The sequence below is a fragment of the Sapajus apella genome, unplaced genomic scaffold (genome assembly GCF_009761245.1).
Source record: "Sapajus apella isolate SASKATOON/1434 unplaced genomic scaffold, GSC_monkey_1.0 scaffold26, whole genome shotgun sequence".
Taxonomy (NCBI): Eukaryota; Metazoa; Chordata; class Mammalia; order Primates; family Cebidae; genus Sapajus; species Sapajus apella.
Window position 1 is genome coordinate 3732936 of NW_022436966.1, and position 19481 is coordinate 3752416.

At 41.0% G+C, this 19481-nt stretch overlaps 1 protein-coding gene across 2 annotated transcripts; it reads right to left on the bottom strand.

The window, feature by feature from the left end:
* Nucleotides 1-455: 455 nt before the first annotated feature.
* Nucleotides 456-11269, bottom strand: SNRNP27 (small nuclear ribonucleoprotein U4/U6.U5 subunit 27). 2 transcript variants are annotated; one of them, XR_004272985.1, is made up of 7 exons: nucleotides 10822-11269; nucleotides 9444-9564; nucleotides 8511-8623; nucleotides 7331-7410; nucleotides 2775-2839; nucleotides 1242-1413; nucleotides 456-1156 (listed from the first exon to the last, which is right to left on the bottom strand). XR_004272985.1 is itself a non-coding variant. In XM_032291853.1 (6 exons), exons 1-6 carry the CDS (start codon nucleotides 10853-10855, stop codon nucleotides 1359-1361), a joined length of 468 nt encoding a protein of 155 aa, XP_032147744.1. In that variant the 5' UTR covers nucleotides 10856-11269; the 3' UTR covers nucleotides 458-1358. The 2 variants fall into 2 exon arrangements, 1 of the variants encoding a protein (XP_032147744.1); XM_032291853.1 differs by having other exon boundaries at nucleotides 458-1413.
* Between the last annotated feature and the right edge of the window lie 8212 nt (nucleotides 11270-19481).

Consider the following 19481-nt stretch of genomic DNA (forward strand, 5'->3'; position numbering starts at 1 on the left):
AAATCTAGCCACAAAGCCTCAACTACCAGCAAGGTCTACAACAGAATGGGTGGTTATTATCTTCAATATAAAAAGTGTTCTTCAAATGAAAAAAAGAAAAACTTGCCAAAAGACAAATATTAATAGATCCAGATTAAGAATTGGCATGTAACAAAAGAAATATGGCTAGTACATTTAAAAAATATTCATCCTCCCTAGAAATAAAACAAAAAAAACAAATAGTACCAGTATTTTACCCATCAGGTAGGAACTTTAAAACAAATTTTACACCTAATATTTGTGCATGTATCTGAAACAGGAATGCTCATACTTTACTGGATAGAGTTGGCTGTTACCTTCTAGCCAGAGATATCAAACGTCTTAAAACTCGTATACACAGCCCTTTTAATCTCACTCAGCAATGCCACGTCTAAGTACGGAGCCTGAGGAAATAATGAAACATACAAAAATATGTATGTAATGGAAATATAGTCACAGTTTTAATTATAATGGCAAGTCATGGGAGGCAAGCCAATATTTACCAGTAAAACATTAGTTAATAAATTATGATACAATCAAGTAGCTACTAAAAGCTAAGTTTCCAAAGAATATTTAAAAGTATTTTTTAAATGTCCACAGTACATGGGAGAAAAAAGGGTTAAAGAAAGAACTGCATACATATTCTGATCTCATAGGTAGGGGTGAGAAATATGCACCCAAAGAAGCCTGGAAAGACATATACTGAAATGTTAAAACTGATTATTTCTGGGAGTAGATAATGGGTGATTTTTGACTTCTACTTTTTGGTTTCGCTCAGATCTTTTTTTTGCATGTATTGCTTTTGTACTTGCGGGGAGAACAATAAATGGTATTTTTGGGAGAGGGAACCACAGAAGATAGAAAAATCTATTATGCTTTTTCATTCTTCCCATTTTTAAACTACTAAGAATCAAGATACTTTATGTGTAAAAAAACAAAATGTCTAGGGAGATTCTTTAGTAATAAAACTATCACATTTAAAAGGGTAGAAATACTGCTTTATTGGATAAACTTACTTCCAAATTACTTTCATGTTTTTAAAGAAGTCCTAATGAGCATTCAAGAAGAAAACATATACTGCTTCCACAGGAATAAGGACAAATAAAATGGGGTTGACGTTTGCCACAAATGATATTTCCTAAAAGAAAAAAATGTAATATTTAACCTTCTTTTGTTGAGGCAAGGTAAGTGAACTACATACATCATAAATAAGATTTTCTTACTTTACAAGAAGGAAGAACTGAGATCCTGTTTTTTGAATGCAAGTTAAATACAAAATACAAAATCCACTCTCTGACCAAGATGAGGGGGAAAAAAATCATTCTTCAACATTTCAATTCTCATGCAATGAAATCCAAAGGTCTGTTGAATCCACCTTTCCGATTCATGTACTGCCTATGATGAGAAGAGAAAATTCATTGTTTGTTTTTTTTAAATCCTATACTCCTCTTATAAAAAAAGTAACATACTTCAGAGATTAAACCTATAAACCATCTTTAAAATAGCAAATTCTACGGTAGATACTATTCAAGATAATTTAACGTATATTTAGAGATTATTTTACTTTCAAAATAAGCCAAAGACTTTCAGATTTCTTTAAACTCCAAATAGCAGTATGGAAGTTTAATTTTGAAATTTTTTGAGAAGATTCTATAGACTTAAAAAAAAAAATCAATGGAAAATCTTTATTTATTTTAGGTAACATGAAACATGTAATTTAGAAATAGAGAAGAGTTCCAAAACAGGCACCCATTGAGCAAATTCAATTGCACACTATAATGCTTCTCCCCATAAGACCTTACTTGAAGGTAATTTTACAAAAGACTGTCCAAGATGATTCTCGTACCTTAGCTTACAGCATTCTCAATCACGTGATTCATAGTCTAAATTAACTGGACTATTAATGTTTTATCAGTGATAAAATTAAGGAGAAAGGCAACGTTTGAAAATATCTTGACTTTTTCATTCATTAAGAATTCAGGGCCGGGCTTGGTGGCTCACGCCTGTAACCCCAGCACTTTGGGAGGCTGAGGCAAGCCGATCATGTGAGGTCAGGACTTCAAGACCAGCCTGACCAACATGGAGAAACCCCGTCTCTACTAAAAATACAATATTAGCTGGGCGTGGTGGTGTGCACCTATAATTCCAGCAACTGAGGAGGCTGAGGCAGGAGAATCACTTGAACCCAGGAGGCAGATGTTGCAGTGAACTGAGATCACTCCCCTGGGCAACACGAGTGAAATTCGACTTTAAAAAAAAAAGGCTAAAGCCCTTTTCCGCCTTAGCCCACTTGCACCCAGGTGAAAAGTAAAAAATAAAAAATTCAGTGAGATTTCATGTATGGATTGGTTTGTTTCAAAATTGTGGTACAAATAAAATACGCCTACACTTAACAGAAGAATGTATTTACAGCTGAAATCCTTACATAATCAATCTAGTGCAGGAGGGATCTATTTTATACCTATAATTATAATGAAATCAAAGCTCATAGACTTGAAATTACGCTTTTCTGAAAAAACTGTTATCTATAGTCCTAAAATAGTTAAGCAAACTACCCTCTCTAACAGCTATTAGTTCAAGTGTAAATGGGAAAATAATTTTAACACAGCAGAATATTAGCAATGCCGGTAATATTTCATTAAAACAAACAGTATGGAAAACTGCTACATTTCCTAGAAACATGATTATCCCTTAATAAAGTTCTAACTACAACACTGATTTATCAGTTCAAATATAATAATGGGGGCTATGCATACCTGTACTTCCTCTTCTGAGAGACATTTATGGCATAGGCATTTACAGAGCCATCCACCTTCTTACCCTGAAGAAAAACAATAGACAAAAAAAACCCCAGGAAGGATACATTAAATCAGGATTACATTAAAGCAGGTGTGGTGGCAGTGGCATGTACCTGTAGTCCCAGCTACTTGGGGGAGGCTAAGGTGGGAGGATCACTTGAGCCCAGGAGTTTGGGGCTATAATGAGCTATGATCCACATCACTGCACTCCAGCCTGGGCAACTGAGCATGATCCAGTCTCAAAAAGGGGAGGGGCGAGGGGGGAGGAGGAGGAGGAAGAGGAAGGGCAGGAGGAGTGGTAGTAGCAGGAGCAGGAGTGGCAGTAGTAGTAGTAGGAGTAGGAGTAGTCGTCCAAGGAGGGAGAATTTCCAGATCCTACGAACTCCCAAGTGGGACAACTCTCTGCTCACACTTTTACAATTGTACATAAGCAATTAATATTCAAGCCAACAAACATTTACAGTGTATGTACTATATGCAAGCCATGCTGAGAAAGTAGGGTAGCAGATTCTAATCTTTTCTGGTCAAAGAATATTTTGAAACCAGATAAAAGATACAGATATAACCACAGAAAAATTCACATTCACACAAAATTTAACTTACAACCTTAGATAATAATATTCTCAAATCATGGCTGGAATGGTTGCCATTCATCTAAATCTCATTTCTTATACGAGCCTTGCAATTTTTTGTTTAAAAAGTTATTATTTTTTAGAAACAGGGTCTTGCTGTCGCCAGGCTGGAGTACAGTGGTGTGATCATAACTCACTGCAGCTTCAAACTCCTGAACTCCAGTGATCCTCCTGCCTCAGCCTCCTGAGTAGCTGTGATTACAGGTAGATGCCACCAGACTGGGCTAATTTTTAATTTTTTTCTGTAGAGATGTGATTTCACTATGTTGTCCAGGCTGGTCTTCAACTCCTGGCCTCAAGCAACTCTCCTGCATTGGCCTCCCAAAGTGCTGGAATCTCACGTATGAGACCTTGTGCCCAGCCCAATTTTGATCTTTAAATAAGAATCAGAACAGAATAACAGACATAAATGTTAGGCTGTTATGTGTCACTCTATCTCGACCTTTCTAAATGTAACACCTGCCCTCTTTTTCACTAATTCTTGTTCAGGTCTTCTGATCCAACCAAGTCAACTCAACATATCTACTTTCCCCCATGTTGTTCCTCATGCCTGAACTGCCTTCCCTGCCTCCAACTTCAACTATCCAGTTGTCCATTGTTCAAGGCCCAATTCAGACATTCCAGTTGCCACTAAGTACCCTCTTCTCTAACTCCTGAAAAATGTTAACTTTTTTCCTCACGGTACTTTTTGCTTTCCTCACAGTACTCTCCATTTTCCACCCTGTATATCATGATGTACATCACAAAGTTACTTTCCCTATGAGACTGCAAGCTTCTTGATGGAGGGATGTCTCTAAGAGTCACCTTTGCATTCTCATATCCTACGCCACTGCACTCCCAGGTATTCAGAAAATGACTTAGATGAGTATCATCAGCTAATGTCATCACACACACAAGTGACCCCCCACCCTCCTCCCTATTCCATTACTACTTATGCAAGAGTAGCCTATCTGTGTAGTGTACTTAATTAGATATTGGTATCAGGGCAAAAACTGATTCTGACCCACAGAAGGCATACACAGAAGAATCATATATTTGAAGTGGAGCTAAAATAAATCTATTTGGTTTTACTTTTCTACTATTTTCATGTATTTTTTTGGGGGGGGTGGAGGGTGAGTCCTGAACAAATTACTCAAGGTATATGATTTTGAATTCCCAATAACAGGAAGTAGGCATGACTTAGAAAGACTGGCCTTGTGGACAAAAAAGTAAATGATGCTAACCTTTTTACAAAATTCGATTCCTAAAGGCTTACTGATTTTTGGAAACTATTTGCTGAGTTGCGTATTATTAGCCCTATCCTCATTTATTTACATGCTGGCATAGAAAATTATCCATTAATAAACATAACAAAACTTTGAAACTTCCTAGAAGAATGTAATTGAAGTAACTGCAGTTTTAGCCATCATTTTCAATGGCAAAAACCGCAATTACTTTTGCACCAACCTAACAAACTGAGAGGGAAAAGCCAAGCACACTGCCATGAGGCTGTAGTCCCAGCTACTTCGAAGGCTGAGGCAAGAAGATTCATTGTGCCAAGAAGTTGAGTCTAGCCTGGGTAACATAAGAAGACTCTGTCTCTTCAAAAATAAAAAACAAAATAGACTGAGGCAGGAGGATTTCTTCAGGCCATGAGTTCAAGACCAGTCTAGGCAGCACAGCAAGACCCTATCTCTGCAAAAAAATTAAAAAAATTATCTGGGTGTGGCAGCATGTGCCTATAGTCTCAGCTACTCCGAAGGCTAAGGTGGGGAGATTGCTTCAGCCCAGGAGGTCAGGCTGCAGTGAGCCATGATTACACCACTGTACTCCAGCATGGGTGACAAAACAAGACCCTGTCTCTAAAATAATTAAAAGTAAGGCCAGGCACAGTGGTTCACGCCTGTAATCCTAGCAATTTGGGAGGCCAAAGTGGATGGATTACTTGAGGCCAGGAGTTCGAGACCAGCATGGGCAACATGGAGAAACCCCATCTCTGCTGAAAATACAAAAATTAGCCTGGCCTGGTGGCAGGCGCCTTTAATCCCAGCAACTTGGGAGGCTGGGAAGGAGAATCACTTGAGCCTGGGAGGTGGAGGTAGCAGTGAGCTGAGATCGCACTGCTGCACTCCAGCCTGGGTGACAGAGTGAGACTTCATCTAAAAATAAATAAATAAATAAAATAAAAAATAATTTAAAAATGAAAATAAAACCAAATAGAAAGGAAAATAGATGACTACCCTGGCATTTATGACTTCTCACCTAATTTTTCCTTCATAAGCAAACATACTCATCACTGACTACATTTAAGTGATGGGTGGCACCATCCTTACATATGACGTTTAGGAGCTTCAAACTTAACATCAAGCAACAGGAAAACCAGAAAATGAAGAAAATAATTCCATTTTCTTTGGGGGAAAAGTTCCCTCCCCATTCATTATAAACAATAAAACTGTAGTTGCTTTACTTTTGATGTATTTTTATTCATCTAACATATATATTAATAAACTTTCATTTATAAAATACTATTTGGAAAAATAAATAAGGATTTAGGATATTCAAGGGTAAAAAAAGCTGACAAATAAACTTCATTAAATTCCAAAACAGAGTTCACATAACCATTTCAAGAACAAGAGCTTGTTCTTCTCACCTCAAAACAGTCATGCCTCAGTATTCCCACATTATTCACTGGCATTTTAAAACATGTGAGCCCTACACAGTCACATTAGTTAGAAACTCTTAAGCATCAGTGATTACCTCACTCCATTAACAATTCAATGGAATACAAGACTTGGAAAAGTGGATTTTTTGGACAATTTTTTTCTCAAACATCTCTATTTCTATTTGCAAAACTAAATGGAAAGATTTAAAATTCTAGTAAAAAAGATTTTAAAAAATATATTGTCTTTCTTTCCATACACCCTCCCTTTCTCCCTCTCTTCATTTCCTCTCTCTATATCCATTTCTCTCTTCCCCCATCTCTCCCTCCTCTACATAATCCCTCCCTCTTTTTCCTCTTCCCTCATCTCTCTGCTATTATGAAGGCTAGACAGCATTCACTCCCCTATCCACCCCACTTCTGAGCTGTGAGACATGTATGCAGCTGCCCAATGTCATCTCTATCTGGCAGCTGGATTTTGTTCTTCCATTTCCCAGCAGTTCCCCTTCCAGAAACTCTATTCTGGGTTAACTGTATCACTCAGGCTCCCAGCCTGACACCTAAGAGGCATCACTAGCTACTCACTCTCACTCCCTCCAGCTCCTGAATGGTTCTCAACTCAGTTCAGGCCTTCATTACTTTCACTTGCACAAATCAGCAGTGCTCTCTGCCTCCAATCTAACCCACCTTCCATCTGTCCTCCATGCTGCCCCCAGAGTCACTGTTCTAAAACACACATATAACCATTATCACTCCCTAGTTTAAAAACCACTACTTCCTCTCCTCACCACCTAAGGTATTAACTCTGAATTCCTTCGCATGGCTAAAGGGATGAAACGCCCTCTGTGATTTGCCTACTACTATTTCTAGCCTAAGTCACAAGCCCATCAGCACCCCTTTATCCACGGCTGAATTTGAAATTCCCAGAATACACTACGCTCCTTTACACCTATATGGCATTTTCATGAGCTCTTCTCTCTACCTGAAATAATCTTCCTCCTCTTCTTTGTTTAATCACTTCTACTTGCCCTTTAAGATCTAACTCAAACATTGTCCCTGTCAACCCCTCCCTGAATTCCAATGGCAGTTCATTGTTTACTCCTCTGTATTCTCAAAGCCCTTCACACAGATGTTGTCTAATAACCAAATAAATTTGTATAAATGGAAAAGAACATGGAAAAACAGGATAGTCACAACAGATTAATTCAAATGAGAATGTGTAATTGGTTGCACGTTTTACTTACTTTTGTGGAGTCAAAGGAGGCAAACCCCATTAACTTCATCATTTCTATTTCTTCCTCTGTTTTGCCCTCTAAGTCTTCCTCTGCACAAATAAATAATTTTATGACCTCTTTATCATTTCATATACATACATAAATAAAAAGAGAGGTAGTAACATTGTCATCCCACCTCACTAGCAGAGAACACACAAAACAATTAGCTGAAGATGAGTCTAATGAAAATTCCTCTTAAATTTGGATGCAATGTAACTTATGGTGCAAAAAAGTCTTCTTGAACCCTTTAAAAAGGGTTACCTTTTAAAAAAAAAAAAAAATCTGGGTTTCCTATTAAGGACTACCTTTTTTTTTGGAGACAGAGTCTTGCTCTTGTCACCTAGGAGTGCATTGGCATGATCTCGGCCCACTGCAACCTCCGCCTCCTGTGTTCAAGTAATTCTCCTGCCTCAGTCTCCTCAGTAGCTGGGATTATAGGCACACACCACCACGCCTGGCTACTTTTTGCATTTTTAGTGGAAATGGGGTTTCACCATGTTGCCAGGCTGGTCTCAAACTCCTGACCTCATCATCTGCCTGCCTCAGCCTTCATTATAGGCATGAGCCACCTCGCCCAGCCAGGCCTACTTTTAATATCAGGCATGACACTATCTAATTGTGAAGATACTTCCAAAATAGAATAGTCTCACATTTTTAACTACCTTCTCGATCAGGAGCACCATAGATAACCAGCAACTTGCTAGGGTGCAATCAAAATAAAACCTCAGGCTGGGTGTGGTGGCTCACACCTATAATCCCAGCACTTTGGGAGGCTGAGGCAGGCCTGAGGTCACCTGAGGCCAGGAGTTGGAGACCAGCCTGGCCACCATCGTGAGAACCTGTCTCTCCTAAAAATGCAAAAATTAGCCAGGCATGGTGGTGAGCACCTGTAATACCAGCTACTTGGGAGGCTGAGGCACAAGAATTGCTTGAACCTGGGAAGTGGAGGTTGTAGTGAGCCAAGATCTCACCATTGCACTCCAGTAGGGACGACAAGAATGAAACTCTATCTCAAAAAAGAAAACCAAAACCTCAAAATTATAGGCGATGAACACTATAAAAGGCTTAACATTTAAATGTTCAAAGATTAAACTTTTATAATTTTACCATCACTGTACTTTTCCTATAGTTATATATCTAGTAACATTACCAGTAATCTGCCGTTCTTTGCTCTTTGTTTCTTTTGTTTCTTTCTTTTCCTCATCTCTTCTTTCTTTCAGTCGAGAAGGGGAAGGAGATGTGGATCTATGTCGTCTTGGAGATCTAATATAAGCAAAGATAGTTAGAAACAGACAGACACACATTTCAACTTTGTATCAATCAGCACAGATATACATGAGCCAAGCTCCACAGAACCAAGAGTCATTCCCTATAGCAAAGTGAAGAAAAAGGTTTTGCTAAGGCCTTGACTGTTAACAAAAAAAAATTTTAAATATAGTTTACTGCTTACTCATCAGTTGCTTTCAGTACAACTAAGGCTAGAAAGCTTTCTGAAAGGCAGAAAAATGTAAATTAAGTTTCTAACAACCACACACAAACACACAAAAAAGCTAACTTAAACAGCAATTGATGCTTATTAAGACTCAGAGCTGGGTGGGGCTTGGTGGCTCACACTTGTAATCCCAGCACTTTGAAAAGCTGAGGATCGCTTGAGTCCAAGAGTTCAAAACCAGTCTGAGCAACACAGCAAGACCCTCTCTCAAAACAAAACACTCTGAGCCCATTTCCAACTTCTTCCAAGATCATCCATTCTTGATTACATACTTGAATAAATCATTATCGCCAAAAAGTTAATTAAAAAGAGATAAAAATATAAAATACTTATTTCTTCTTGCCAAGCACCATGCTCTGGTGTTTGCATGTATTATTTCTTATTTACTCCTCAAGACAACTCTGATGTAGAGTACTATTAACACCATTTAACCAAGGTGAATGTTAGCTTTAGAATAAGGTGGGATTAAGTTTCCTCCATTTCATGAAACTGTAAATCCCCTTATAAGCGATCAAAACAAAGTTAAGAGTAGCGACCAGTTTCTTAGGGACTTATGATAAATAAAGCTCTTGGCTTATTTTCTGCCCTTACCGGGAGCGTCTTCGGTGAGGGGATCGCGAGCGGCTCCTTCTCCGATCTCTCTCCCGAGACCTGGACCTTTCCCGGCGCCTGCGTTCTCTCTCCCGGGATGTGGACCGGGACCGCCTACGTTCTAATGCAAGCGCACACAAATTGCAGAACTGAAAATTACCTCAAATAGCTAGAGCTGCACCGTCCAGTAGAAACATAATGCAAACCATTACTAGTAGTCACATTAAAAAGGTCAAAAGAAACAGGTGGGATTAATTTGTTTTTAAACTCAGTTTAGCCAACCTATTATGATTTCAACATGTAAACAATATAAAACGTCATTAATAAAATATTTTACATTCTTTTCCAGGGAAATCCAGTGTTCTAGAGTTACAGCACTAGAACACACTGGATTATTGGAAAATCGAGGCTTCACTAGTTCAAAGTGATAAAAACTAATCAGGGCCCGGCGCGGAGACTCATGCCTCTAATCCCAGCACTTTGGGAGGCCGAGAAGGGTGGATCATCTGAGGTCAGGAGTTCCAGACCAGCCTAGCCAATGTGGCGAAACCCTGTCTCTACTAAAAATTCAAAAATTAGCCAGGCGTGGTGGCGCGGGAGGGTAATTCCAGCTTCTCGGGAGGCTGAAGCAGGAGAATCGCTTGAACCCAGAAGGTGGAGGTTTCAGAGAGCTGAGATCGCGCCACCGCACTCCAGCCTGGGCGACGAAGCGAGACTCTGTCTCACTAAAAGAAATAAAAACTAATCAGGGGCAGAACCGAGGGTCTAAGTTAGATCTACTAACGGAAGTCCAGGGTTCTTTATGGGGCTGGAAGCCAGAAAATACTATGAAGTGAGCTTCCAGGACTCAAAATTCTTAATATCGATTTCCCTGTAATGACCTGGGCAGGAATCTAACATTTATTAAGTATTTAAGAGCCAGACAAAATCACATACTGTATGTTATGGGATGTGACATTAATTCTCACATCAGTCTTTAAAAGTTGGCAATACTACCCTTAATGACTAATTCTGGGAATTCGAGACAGAAAGGCTGAGTGACTTGCCCACCCGTCACCCAGAAATTCAGCAAAGGACCCGAGGTCTAATTCTAAACCCACCGGCCACAGTGTTACAAAAGTTATTGTATGAAGGTGACAAAGAGTTACTGAAACTAATTCAGAGGGGAAAACAAAAGACAAAAAATTGCCTTCAAACCCGAGAGGGCGAGCTGAAGGGGGCAGGGCCAGGTCTACGTTCCTTCATCCACCCCTAGCTCTCCTTCTGGGTAAAAGGGCATGCCTCTCTGCGGCCCGGCTACCGAAAACAAAACTAAATGAAACAAAAGGGACAGGTCTCCGACAGGGCCCCACGTCCTCCGAAATGCTACAAGACTCACCCCTCCGTGGAGAGCGGCTCCGACTGCGACCCATCTGGAGTCCCGCTCCCCGGAAACGACTTGCAGCAACTTCCGGGAGGGCCGGAAACCGAGCTTTTACCGCCGACCAGGAAACGTCGAAAAGAGTTGCTAGGGTTCCGGTCTTCTTTTTTCACAGTGGCATTAAAACATAGGGTTTGGTGCTATTATAGAAATGCCTGGAAAATTCAGCCGTATACCCATCATCCTAACACAGCTTTTATTTTTCTCCCCCATTTTTGTCCACAAAATACAGCAGACCAACTGTAAACATAGCATAGACAGCTTATGTTTTTCCACTTTTCCACATAACATTCTCTCATAAGGAGTGAATATACCAAAGTTCGCCGTCCATCTGCTTAATATTTTCTCATGCCTGCATTGAGAAGGCACCCAAAACCTTCTATGGGCTCTTGAAAGGAAAACTAAAGGCCCCAAATTCCATCCTACCCCACAAAGTACATCCCCGAAGTTGCCTCTTTCCTCAGGGAAAACAACAACAACAAAAACTTTAGAATGTTCAAAACTACAAAAATTAGGAGAAAGACTGTCTTGCCCCAAAGTTGAATCGTCTGTGGTAGAACATAAATATGCTTACCAGGAAAGACTTGAACCTCTATTTCTTTTTAATTTTATCTTATTAAGTTCCAGGGTACATTTGCAGATTGTGCAGCTTTGTTACATAGGTAAACGTGTGCCATGGTGGTTTGCTGCACCTATCAACTCATCACCTAGATATTAAGTCCTGCATCTATTAAGCTATTCTTCCCAATGCTCTCCCTCTCCCCAACTCCTTCCCTACAGACACTAGTATGTGTTGTCCCTCTCCCTGTGCCCAGAAGTTCTCATTTTTCAGCTCCCACTTACAAGTTTGAACATGCAGTATTTCGCTTTCTGTTTCTGCGTTAGTTTGCTGAAGATAATGACTTCCAGCTCCATCCATGTCCCTGCAAAGGATATTATCTCATTCCTTTTTATGACTGCATAGTATTCCATGGTGTATATGTACCACATTTTTTAAATTCCAGTCTATCATTGTTAGGCATTTGGGTTGATTCCATGTCTTTGCTATTGTGAATGGTACTGCAGTGAACATACCCGTGCATGTATCTTTGTAATAGAATGATTTATACTCCTTTGGGTGTATAACCAGTAATGGAATTGCTGGGTCAAACGGTATTTCTGGTTCTAGGTCTTTGAGGAATCACCACATTGTCTTCCACAATGGTTGAACTAATTTACATCCCCACTAACAGTGTAAAAGCGTTCAACCTCTATTTCTAATCAAACCAACTCTTTTCAGTCAGCTGTCTCCAGAATTACCAAGCCTAGTGACCTGGCTTTTAAAATACAAAGAGCTGGGAGCTGTAAAGGGACTCCATTAGGTTGGAAAAAATGTCCACCAGTCACATAAATTTTTAATTAGATTTATACATTCAGAGTGGCCTCTTTAATACCTGTTCCAACCCAAACTTCCAGGAAAGATCCAGCCATAACATCTAGGATTTCTACCACCAGCCCTGACCCCCAGACTCCTTTGGAATTACCCAGGCAAAGTGTGCACTAGGTGTAGAATGGGGAGGTTCAAGGCCGGTTCAGGCCCCAGGGAAGAAGATTTAGCGACATCATTGGAGAAACACACCACTATTGATAGCCAGGCACGGTGTTGTACACCTGTAATCCCAGCTGCTTGGGAGGCTGAGGCAGGAGAATCGCTTGAACCCAGGAGGTGGAGGTTGCAGTGAGTTGAGATTGTGCCACTGTACTCCAGCCTGGGCAACAGAGTAGGACTCTGTCTCAAAAAAAAGAAAAAAGAAAAGAAAGAGAGAGAGAAAAAAGAGAAAAAAAATAGAAACACACCACTAATGATTGAAGAAACTGTCCACAGGGAAGACAGAAATTATGGGAAGCCTAAGAGGGTATGTACTAGATGTGTAAGAGAGGAAGAACATGGTGGCCTCAGGTGGTGGCTGAAAACAGTTCTCTTTCTCTTTCTCCTTCTCCCTCCAGGGCTGGGGTCTCATCTGATGAAAACACTTTTTAAGAAACCTTCTGGGACTAAAAATGACTGGAAGGTATGCTGGGGATCGGTTGAATGCATATGATGCCCAGGACACTATAGCACTGTGGCACTAGGATGAAAAGATGAGTAAGACATGGTCCCTGCCCTGAAGGAGTTTCCACTCTAGCTGTGGAGGTGGACAGAGTAAAAAAAACTCTTCACTATAATGTGGTAAGATAAAATATGTGCAGTGTGTGCTATGGAGACATGAAAGAAGGCTATTCAGCCTAATTTGTCCAAGAGGGTTTCCTGGAATAATAATAATAGATAATACATACTGTGCTAACTATATACCAGGCACTGTTATAAAAATGTTTATGTACACACACACACACACACACACACATGCAATTAGTTGAGCTGTGAGACTCAAAAGAAAAAAGTGTCCAGGTAAAGGGTAGGAGTAGCAGCAACAGCAAAGGTGCAGAGATGTGTCACACTATGACATGTATAAGCACTAAAAGAAGTTTGATACTCGTCACTTTGAGTTCACCATGGTGGACCTTACCGAGTACCTGGGTTATGGTTATGAGAGGCCACTGGAGCATTTCAGGCTGAGGAGTAACCTGACCAGATTTGCATTTTAGATGATTCATCTTGCTGCCAGATCTAAAGACCTGAGCCAAAAAGAACAGATGGAGGGAATGAGGGCTAGTACTAAAGCAGTGATGGAAGAGAATGAGAAAGAACAGAATCAGGAGACATTTGAGGAATAATAGCATGGCAGGTCTTGGAGGCTGGTTAGATCCAGGCAGTGGGAAGAAAGAGAAGAAATGACTCCCAGGCAGGGCCAGCTTCACAGGCATGTGACCTGTGTAGTCACACAGGGTCCTGGGCTTAGAAGGGCTTAGTATTCAGCTGTTTCTTCTCTTGAAATTCCTACTAATCTTTGAACAAGAGGCTCTGCATTTCCATTTGCCACTGGGTCTAATAAAAAGCATGCATCTCAAAGTGATGCCTACCAAAGTGAGAACGTCACAGTTTGTCAATTCACTACACAACTGAGACACGATGGTGAGTCTATGTGGGAGACAGTGGAGAAGGCAGTGAAAGGGTGATCCCTTTTTTACGAGAGCCCCTCTGTCAGTGATTAGTTTGGACCCTTCCCTGCTCCCCATATCCATTCAGGGGAACTCTCTTTGTACACATGTTCACTCCACAGCATGAGAACCTAGTTACACTTCTGCTTTTGGTGAGAGGGAGAACATGAATTTCATTTTGGAAGATTATTTAGTGTGAGAGACTTGATGAGTATCCAGATAGATGTATTTTTGGCAGGCATCTGACCATCTGCAGACTGAGTCTGATAATTAGGGGAGCAATCAGGACTAAAGATAGAGATGGGGGAGTGATGAATCACAGGAATCCATGAAATTGTCCCAGTGAGAAAAGTGTGCTCGGTAAGCTAAGGGTTGCCCCATGTGGGATTAAACAGACAAAGAAAGACCCACAAAGGAAGCAAGATGCAATTGTCAGGTAGAAAAACAGGAGTACAGAACAATGTGCCGGAAGTCAGAGGGGTGCAGTTTTGGGAAATAATGAGAATGGTCAGTGTAGCAAGCTGAGTAATGGCCACCCAAAGATACCTGGCCCTTTCCTCTGGCACCTGTGAATATTACCTTTATGGGAAAATGTTTACAGATGTGATTAAGAATATTGAGATAGGGAGATTATCCTGGATTATTCAGGTAGACACTAAACGCCATCACTATTGTCCTTATAAGGGACAGGCAGAGGGATGTTTAATACATGCATGAGGAGGAGACAATGTAACCACAGAAGCAAAGATTGGGTGGTGCAGCCACAAGCCAAAACTGCTGGCAGATTCTTCTCTAGAAATGACAAAGGGAGCACACCCCTACTACACCCTGGTTTTGGCCCAGTAAAACTGGTTTTGGACGTCTGGCCTCCAGAATGGTAAGATAATAAACTTCTGTTGTTTGAAGCTGTGGTAATTTGTTGCAGTAAGCTCAGGAAACTAATACCATCAGTTATGTCAAATGCAGCAGAGAATCCTTTAAAACAGGGGTCCCCAATTCCCAGGTCATGGACCATAGGTCTGTGGCCTGTTAGGAATGGGGCCACATGGCAGGAGGTAAGCAGCTGGCGAATCAGCATTATTGCCTGAGCTCTGCCTCCTGTCAGATCAGGGTGATTCTCATAGGAGCGTAAACCCTACTGCAAACTGCACATGTGGGGGATCTAGGTTTTGTGCTCCTTATGATAATCTCATACCTGATGATCTGAGGTGGACAGTTTAATCCCAAAACCATCCCCTGACTCTGTCCCGTATAAAAATTGTCTCCCATGAAACTGGTCCCTGGTGCCAAAAAGGCTGGGGACTGCTGCTTTAAAACAAGAACTGATGGCCTAGCATGGTGGCTCACACCTGCAATCCCAGCACTTTGGGAGGCTGAGGCGAGCAGATCACGAGGTCAGTAGATTGAGATAATCCTGGCCAACAAGGTGAAACCCCGTCTCTACTAAAAATACAAAAATTAGCTGAGTGTGGTGGCGTGTGCCTGTAATCCCAGCTACTCGGGAGGCTGAGGCAGGAGAATCACCTAAACCAGGGAGTCGGGGGTTGCAGTGAACTGAGATCGTGCCATTGCACTCCAGCCTGGCGACAGAGTGAGACTCTGTCTCCAAATAAATAAATAAATAAATAAATAAATAAAAGATAGAACTAGGCTGGGCACAGTGGCTCACGCCTGAAATCCCAGCACTTTGGGAGGCCGAGGTGGGTGGATCATGAGGTCAGGAGATTAAGACCATCCTGGTTAACACGTGAAACCCCATCTCTACTAAAAATACAAAAAATTAGCCAGGTGTGGTGGCACGCGCCTATAATCTCAGCTACTTGAGAGGCTGAGGCAGAAGAATTGCTTAAACCGGGGAGGCGGAGGTTGCAGAGCCCAGATTCCGCCACTGCACTCCATCCTGGGCAACAGAGTGAGACTTTGTCTCAAAAAAAAAAAAAAAAAAAAAAAAAAGAAAGAAAGAAAAAGAAAGAAAGAAAGAACTGAAAACTGTCCACTGGATTTAGCTTCATAGAGGAGGCCATTGGTGAACTTGCTGAAAATTGTTTTTGGGGAGCGTAGGTTAAGACAAATTTCAAAGAATTACATTCATCTTTCCTACTCCCAAAATCCACACCAGCATGGGAAATTAGGGACGATGCTATCAGCAGACCAGAAGCTGAGGAATTTCCCAAACAAAAAAATCATACCTAAGACAATGGGAGCTCAATACAGCGAAAGAAGTGATGACTGGAAAGATGAACATATCTCTTTTGCAGTCACATTCATCCACCTCTCTTTCACCACCCCAGGCTTGTGGCAACCACTAATCCTTTTTCCACCGCTGTAACTTTCCATTTTGAGAATGTTATATAAATGGAATCATGTGACGCATGACTTTTTTTGAGAGAGAGAGTTATGCTCTGTGACCCAGGTTAAGTGATTCTCCTGCCTCAGCCTCCCAAGGAGCTGGGATCACATGCATGTGCCACCATGCATGGCTAATTTTTATAATTTTAGTAGAGACAGGGTTTTGCCGTGTTGGCCAGGCTGGTCTCAAACTCCTGGCCTCCAGTGATCTGCCTGCCTTGGCCTCCGAAAATGCTGGGATTGAAGGCATGAGCTGCCATGCCTGGCTGATACTTGACCTTTTAAAATGGACTTTTTTCATTACAATGCCCTTGAGATCATCCAAGTTGTTATATCAATAAACTATTCCTTTTTGTGGTAGAATAGGATTCCATAGTATGAATGTATCACAGTTTAATCATTCACTGATTGTAGGAGATTTTGCTTGTTTCTGGCTTTTAGCTATTACAGATACTATGACTATTTGTGTACAGGGCTTTCTACAGATAAACATCTAGGAGTGTGATTGCTGGGCTTTATGGTAAGTGCTTGTAGTTTTTTTTTTTTTTTTTTTTTTAAGAAACTGCCAATCTATTTTCCAGAAAGAAACTGCCAATCTATTTTCCAAAATGGTTATGCCATTTTATGTGCCTACCAGCAATGTATGAGAAATCCAGTTTCTGCACATCCTCACTAGTGTTTGGTATTTTTTTCAGGTATTCTAATAGGTATATAGTGATATCTTATCACAGTTTTAAGTTGCATTTTCCTAATGGCTATCTCAATCCATATTCTTATTTACCATCCATATATCATTTTTGGTGAAATGTCACTTCATGTCTTCTGTCCATTTTCTGTTTCGATTATTGAGTTTTAACTGTTGAGTTTTGTTTTGGGTTTTTTGTTTTTGTTTTCTTGATACAGGGTCACCCAGGTGGTGTGAACACAGCTGACTGCAGCCTCAGCCTCCTGGGTTCAAGTGCTCTTCCTACCTGAGCCTTCCAAGTAGCTGGACTGCAGGTGCACGCCACCACACCTGGCTAATTAATTTTTTTTTGTAAGGATGGAGTTTCCCTAAGTTGCCTCAGCATCCCAAAGTGCTGGGATTGCAGGTGTGAGCCACCATGCCTGGCTAACTGTTGAGTTTTGAGAGTTCTTTATATATTCTAGATATGAATACTTTGTCAGATATATGATTTGAAAATATTTTCTCCTAATTTGTAGTTTATCATTTTACACACTCAACAGGATCTTTTACAGAGTGAAAGTTTTGTGTTTTTTTTTTTTGAGATGGAGTTTCACTCTTGTTGCCCAGGCTAGAATGCAATGGGCACAGTCTCAGCTCACTGCAACCTCCGCCTCACAGTTTCAAGTGATTCTCCTGCCTCAGCCTCCCAAGTAGCTGGGATTACAGGTGCCCGCCACCATGCCCAGCTAATTTTTGTATTTTTAGTGGAGACAGGGTTTCACCATGTTGACCAGGCTGGTCTCAAACTCCTGACATCAGGTGGTCCACCCACCTCGGCCTCCCAAAGTGCTGGGATTACAGGCATGAGCCACCTCACCAGGCCGTGAAAGTTTTAAATTTTGATTAAGCTCACTTATTTTCTCTTATAGATTGTGCTCTTGGTGTCATGCCTAAGAACTCTCACCAAGTCCCAGAATCCCGCTGTAGGTTGAATACTTGTTTCCCCCAAAATTCATATTTTGAAAGCTAATCTCTGATGTGATAGTTTTAGGAGGTGGGGCCTTTGAGAGTTGAATAGGTCCTGAGGGTGAGGTCCTCATGAATGAGATTAGTGCCCTTATAAGAAAGACCCCAGAGAGATTCCCTTCCCCTTCCACCATGTAAAGACACAGCAAGAAGGCACTATTCTGTTCTATGAACCAGGAAGTAGGCCCTCACCAGATGAAGAACGTGCTGATGCCTTGATCTTGAACTTCCCAGCCTTCAGAACTGTGAGAAGTACAATTCTGTTATCTATAAAGTCACCCAGTCTATGGGATTCTGTTCTAGCAGACTGAATGGACTAAGACTGTCCAAAGACTTTCTCCTATGTAATCTTCTAAAGGTTTTATAATTTTTCTAGTGTTATATTTTGCCAAATGCTTTTTCCGCATCTATTAATATGATCATGCAATTTTTCTTTAGTTTGTTAAAATGGTACATGAATCAAGCGATTCCCCTGCTTTAGTCTCCCGAGTAGCTGGGACTACAGGCGTGCACCACCTACGCCTGGCTTATTTTTTGTATTTTTTTAGAGACAGGATTTCACCGTGTTGGCCAGGATGGTCTTGATCTCCTGACCTTGTGATTCACCTGCCTTGGCCTTCCAAAGTGCTGGGATTATAGGCATGAGCCACCGAAAGCAGCTCTGAGGTTTGAGTTTAGTTTCAGCTCCACTGTTCCACAGCTTTACCACCTTGGACCATGTTCTTAAGCTTTAAGCTTTCAGTTTTTTCTTCTCTAAAATGAGAATAATAAAGTTTAACACTTTAATACTTTAGACTGTTGTGAGGAATAACAGCACATAGCACTTAGTAAATGTGTTTCAAAAATCTGAAATGTTTTAATTAGATATGGTGTCTTAGTCTGTTTCTACTGCTATATCAGAATACCACAGACTGGATAATTTACAAAGAACAGAAGTTTATTTGGGTCATAATTCTGAAGACTGGGAAGTCTAAGAGCATGCTGCCAGCATCTGGTGAGGGTCATCCCATGGTGGAAAGCATTGTATGGTGAGGAAGCATGTGCGACAGAGAGCAAGAGGGGGAGGAGGCAAACTCATCCTTTTCATCAGAAACCCCCTCCCGCAGTAATGGCACCAATTCATTCATGAGCATGGAGCCCTCATGACCTGATTACCTCTTCAACGTTCTGCCTCTCCGCACTGTTAAAATGGGATTTCAATTTCCATTTTATGAACTTTTAAGGGATACACTCAAACCACAGCATATGGTAAGACACATAGACACAGAAATGAATTTTGTCAAAAAGGAAGATGTTTTTAACTGAGTTAAACACTACAGTTAGCTCCCTAGAAGCAGGAGGCACGGCATCCCACACAGGGAAGTACCAGGAGGTAGAGGGAACAAGGGGAAAGCATGGGTGAGACTTTACTGTGGTTGTCATGGGAAGGAATGAAGTGAGACAGGGTAAGCAGCTGGAATAATTTCAGCAGGCTCTTAGGTGAGAGGCTGGCCTTGGG